The sequence below is a fragment of the Pseudorca crassidens genome, chromosome 20 (genome assembly GCF_039906515.1).
Source record: "Pseudorca crassidens isolate mPseCra1 chromosome 20, mPseCra1.hap1, whole genome shotgun sequence".
Lineage (NCBI taxonomy): Eukaryota > Metazoa > Chordata > Mammalia > Artiodactyla > Delphinidae > Pseudorca > Pseudorca crassidens.
In genome coordinates, this window is record NC_090315.1 from 51,490,210 (window position 1) to 51,496,209 (window position 6,000).

The window sequence follows — 6,000 nt, forward strand, 5'->3', positions numbered from 1 at the left end:
TCAAAAAATCAATATTCCTCATATAGATATAATTACTCTATGTATTCGTATCGATATATTTCATTAGTCAAGATTATTCGTATACATAACTTGTTCCTGCTATTTATTTAACAATATAACAAATTATTGATAATCAAGTTCATTAAAGTGTTTACATTTAAGGAGATAAATTAGGAGATTGGGATCAACCTATACACACTACTGTATATAAAATAGAGAAACAACAAGGACATACTGTTTACCCAGGGACCTAGACTCAATATTTTGGAATAACCTATAAGGGAAAAGAATCTGAAAAAAATAGATACATATGTATATGTATATATGTATAACTGAATCATTGTGCTGTGCACCTTAAGCTAACACAACATTGTAAATCAACTGTACTTCAATTAAAAAATGTTTACAGAGACTTCCCTGGAGGTCCAGTGGTTAAGACTCCATGCTTCCCCTGCAGGGGGCGTGGGTTATCCCCGGTCCGGGAACTAAGATCCCACATGCCGCATGGTGAAGCCAAAAATAATAACGATAATAAAATAAAATAAATAATAAAAAATGTTTACATATTTAAGTATTAAAAACACATTTGATTATTTTTTGATGTTACTATTACTCTATAATTTCAAAATAATTAAAACTTGTCTGGGTATTAATGTGAAGTGACCCCATGGTCTTAGAGTCATGTAGGTAATACCTTGTGTTATTAACATATTGTACATATAAATGCACTGAATGAATCCAATATAATATGCGTTCAGAGTAAATGAAGGGGAACCTACAAGACTGATAGAACTCAGAAGTAAACAACATATTTTATACCACTTGATCCAGAAATACCTAAGGTTTTGATATTGATTTGAAATTTCCAATTTATATATATTAGATGCTTGATTTCAGTAGAAAATAATTTTATGATGACTTCTTGAACAGTGAAGTCTACAGTTTCTGCATGGACAACAATTCTGATTTTGTATTTCTTTTCTCTTCTCTCACCAGGTTTGATAGCTGTTGTGATCTTTATCTTGCTGTGCATCACTGCCATAGCTGTCCGCATTTATCAGCAGAAAAGGTTATACAGAAGAAATGAGGCAAAAAGGTCAGAGAATGTAGACAGTGCTGAGGCTGTTTTGAAAAGTGAGCTTAATACACAAAATGCAGTCCGTGAAAATCAGAAAGAGTACTTCTTCTGATTGGCAGCAGTGATTTACCTTATAATTACAGCAGTCTGATTTAATAGCCAGGGGCTCTCAAGGGACAAAAAACAGTTCTTACATTGAATGCACAGGCAATGGATTTGCAGCACTGCCATGTTGCCATGTCCAGACTCGAGACAGCTCCAGGAGGCCTCATCCAGTGACATACTTCCCACAGTGGTCATTCTATATAACAAGGAGTTTTAGATATTGATATTAATTTCCAACTGTTCTGATATGATCTGAAACAGAAGTTTAACCCACTTGAGAGCTACAGGTTTTCAATGTGAAAAGTGTAGCCCTGGCCTCTCAGCCATAAGTGATACCTAAGTTGTGTGAGAGGTGAAAGTCAAAATTGGACTATAATGACCTTGCTTTATTTGAGAACATATTCTGTGTTTGCTTTAGTGTCCCCATGGTGTTATTCATAGACCTGGAAATGCTTCTAAGATCCTGTTTGGCTGGTGTTTGCATCTTCAGTGGCCAAAAGTATATAAACCCCTTTGCCTTTCTCTGTATTGCATTCAATACAATTTATCAGTAGTGTTGAAATATGTTTTGTTGTCACTGGTTTGTTTGTATTGCTCTTTTTCTATTTGACTCTTCTCAATGATTTTGAAAACTTTAGGTTTTGAGTGTCAGGCTCCAGCTCTGAACATGCAATTCATATGTAACAAGACCTACAAAGTGCATTGCTCATCAGGATGTGATGTCTTGCCTTTAACACTTTTCTGTTTAACTTGCTCTCATGGTTCGGTATCAGCAGTAGTTAAGACCCTGGGTAATGCCAGTTTCCCAAAGAGTGTGAAATGTTGGCACGTAAACTCGTTGATATAAAAAACACAATTCTTAACACTTCAAAGAATTGTTTTTATTTACAACTGTAATATCTCAAATGAAATATACTTCCGAGAATATTTTCCCCCAAACCTTATGTCAGTTTTCTTTATAGGTTTATATTTCTATTTTCCTAAAGTTTATCACCCACTTTTCCTTGATCTCCCTTTACTGTAGTCCATGGAGCATCTTCTTATGTATTAGAAAAAAGAGACACTTGAAGTGTAGAGCTCCATTCTTCATTCTAAACCCTATCTCCCCCCGCTTCAGGCATATATTTTGCTGTGCACTGACATCCAGGTGTACTTTTTGAAATATAAGCCGCACCATGCCCCCTTTTTTCAAATCCAGTAGAGTTATTCAAGAATGCTCCTCCTAAGGGGTGATGGCATATTACATGTCATATTCTAAGTCTGTCGTTCTAGTCACTTCTCATTTACGATGATGGGGTGTATTTCTCAAAAAGAACCAAAAATCAATATAACTTACTAACTAGTTCATTTTGATTAGGAGATATATACCTAACAGAAGTTCAAATAATTATCAGTAACTTTATGAAACTTGCAATAATTACCCTTGAGGCCACGTAAACAAGATGCTTGCATGTAGCTATCTTTGAATTCCACAAGCCAATTGTATAGCAGAGGCACTTCGGAATTTACACTCACACTTTACAGGTGTCTGCCAAAGAAAAACTGGATTCCTTCGTTCGTCCACACCAGAACAATTTGGAAATATGTAAATTAAACATATTCTTCTTTATTTTCCTCCTTGACTCTCCTTACAAACCCTGCCTGTCTTTTCTCACAGCACTATACCCATTCTGATGTCTCTGTAAATGCCCGACTAATCTCAAGGGTGTGAGTTAACAGTAGTCTGTGAAGGACCTACATGGGTAAAGGGCACTTTTGTTGTTGCCGAAAGGCTTGTGGCAGCTACCAAAGGATTGAACATGAAAATGGTAGTTTTCATTTAATGCAAAGCTGAATACAAACACTGTAACAGCTCTGAATCTTTCACACGTGTTCTTGTTATTTAGTAGCAGCTTTAACCTGGTTGGGAGCTGGAATGTAAACAGGATTATAGATGGTGAAGCCCCGCAGTACTCTGTGGTCTGCCGGCCAGGAACTGCAACGTTATAGCATCAAAACGCACTGATACATCATATGCCATGACTTGCATTCCCTGATTTGTAATCTGTTCCTTCTTTTTTCTTAATAAAATGCACTTTTGAAGTAAAATGCAGAATATATTTTGAGATGTTGTATAAAAGTTTAAAATGAGGGAATTATACTGGATGTTTTTTTCTCAAAACAGTAAAAAGATGCGTAGATGTATGCCTTCTTTACTGGTGTTCGTGGGTTTTTTTGAACCTTTTGGTACACCCCGTGATTATTGTGAATTGTTAACAAAAGCTGCATTTATAATTTTTCCTTTTAACTGGACTCAGAAATGAAAGAAAAAATAGGAAGATGTTTACTGATTGTAACAAGTAAAGGAAGTTAAAATAGATTTTAAGTTTTGCCAAAGAACAATGATTTGACTGTTAGCAGTTGTTTGCTGAAAGGTTATTTTATATTTAAATTGGGTGATATCCTTTTACTTCTGCCAAGAACTTGGCTCGTCTATACAGTGAGCCCCGTATAGATGCACAGGATTATACGTAAGAATACAGCACACGCTGATGTAATATAAAAGTTTAAAAATTCTTTATTGGTGATTTCAAGTGAAAAAAATGAAAACAATATGTAATTAACATGTCCCAAATCTCATTAAATCCAGATGTGCAATATGCAAATAAAGTGGGGTCAGGGTGGCGTATGAAATGAGGGTCACGCGTGGAAAATGATGTCTTAATTTTGTAGAAACCACGTCCACTCTAGGAAACAGTTCCATTTTTTAAAATCCTTTCCCAAGTGTGGCTCTTTAAAGCAAATTTAATAAATTCTTCGGACGGTAAGTTAAAGACAGCAACCAGAAGGAGAAGCTTTATCTAGACAAGCAACCAGACAGAAGTCAAGGGTTCAAATTACCTTTCATCAGATGGTATTGTCCTTCATCTATAACAGAGCCTGGCGACAGAGTCCGTCGTGCAGCTGGCCGTCACTGATATATTAGTGTGAACAGCTCAGTTTTACAGATGAAAGGTCTGAGACTCCTATCTGTGAGGTTATATTCCCAAGGGGACATGTAGTCGTATATAATAAGCGACGAAGCTGTGACAAGAATTTCATTTTCACTCCACATTTTGCTGATCATTAGTGCCTTTAAGACCTGGAGTTTTGACAATTATTTAGTGGTGTAGAAAGGATCTTGGTATCCTTTTGGTCCAGAATGACCTATAGTTCTAGATCTTTTCCATATCCTTTTTAAATGAACATAAACCGTTATTTGGTAGGTCGTGGCTGTTGACAGATTTTTCTTTAAAAAAAAATATTTATTAGGCTTATGGTTCTTGACTCTAGGAAAGATCATTTTAATCGAAACACATATCGTCTTTGTGAAATACTCAATATGAGTTAGATCTGACTGAGTCCTCAAATGTTTTCCTCATGATAGAAGATGACACATCTCATATTAAAGTGTGTAGTTGATTGTTTGACTTTCCAATCCATGTATCAACTAAATGACAAATCTAACTAAACAAGGCAGTTTTACAGATGCATTCAGTAAGTCCTGCTTGCCTTCTGCTTTTCCAAAGTTGGGATGATGGAGAGTGATAACAGGGAAGAAAAAGTTTAGCAGCCGACTGTGTGTTAGGATTGTGTGCGAGTGAGCACATGCGCACGAGAAAGAATACGACGTGAGGAGCAAGGGAATATGAACATTTTGCATATAATGTGGTAAGAGACTTGGACTTTTGATGTATCGATAGCTTCCCTGGAGCCTGGCTTTGAAGATTTGCAAATGCAAATAAAATGGGATGGAAAACAGCCTGACCCACAATTATAATGGCTTCTCAGGTGAAACCATTTTTTTATTCTTTTCCCTATTTATAATGTTAAATTTAAAAAATACATGCATATATTTTAAAATTTAAATAGTATTCAATACAAGAAGTCTTACAAGGAGAAACAGCTCTGTTGCCGTATCGCTTTCAGCTCCTTTAGCTGTCTTTTTTTAGCTACCTCCATGTTTCTTAATTATATGCTGTAACAGGCTGGGTTCCCTGGGAAGCAAAGTCTTAAGACAGAGATTATCGTGAAGGAAATTTATTAGGGAATATTGTAGAGATCAGCATCTGTTGGGGAAAATGGGGCAGATGGAGAAGTTGGTACAATCACAACAGAGACTCAGCCAACCCTGTTGATGTGGCCCATTAAAGATGCCGTGAATTGGGGTGAGAGGGCTGGGCATTTTTACTCCTGTATCATCCAGGCATTGGGTATTGACTGCTTGGTGACCAGGGCATGAACTTGGACAAACAGCTCTCTTCAGCTTAGGTAGTTCCTGAAGAGGGAGGATAGACCTCCTCCGCATCTGGGGGATCTGGGTGGCACAGTGTACCATCCCTGAGGGTCCACCCTGTGCTTCTCAGACCCACCTGCTTCCTGTGAGTTCTGGGAGCAGCTCCTTCAGGACTCTGGTGGGCCTTGTTGCCCTGGGGAAACTTACACCAGGAAAGAGGGTAGAACAGACCACAGACCCTGCCCCTGCAGGGGGTCTCATTAAAATTTAAAGAGTATTCAATACCAGAACTCTTACAAGGAAGAATAGCTCTCCATTGCCATATCCCCTGCCGTATCACCTTCAGCTCCTTTAGCTGTCTCTTTTTAGCTATCTCCATGTTTCTTAATTACATGCTGTAACAGGAGACTGTAACAGGAGAATGAGCTGGGACTCATTCCCTCCCTCCTCTACAACCCATACCAGACTCCCATATCGCGAGCTGACAACTCTGCAAAGAGTTGGAACCCTTGTCTAGTATAACCTTTCCAGGCTGCAGCTGCTGTACTTTTGCATTTACCAT

The 6,000-nt window shown here is 37.7% G+C and overlaps 1 protein-coding gene across 4 annotated transcripts in view; it reads left to right on the forward strand.

The window, feature by feature from the left end:
- The window catches only part of CNTNAP4 (contactin associated protein family member 4), a 264,146-nt gene extending 260,772 nt beyond the window's left edge, over positions 1 to 3,374 (forward strand). For 3 of the 4 annotated variants that reach the window (XM_067717889.1, XM_067717890.1, XM_067717891.1), the window contains one exon: positions 997 to 3,374. In XM_067717889.1, the coding sequence (XP_067573990.1) occupies positions 997 to 1,190 (194 nt within the window). In that variant the 3' untranslated portion in view covers positions 1,191 to 3,374. The remainder of the gene's footprint in view (positions 1 to 996) is intronic. The other variant, XR_010938853.1, reaches the window with a different exon arrangement.
- Positions 3,375 to 6,000: the final 2,626 nt, after the last annotated feature.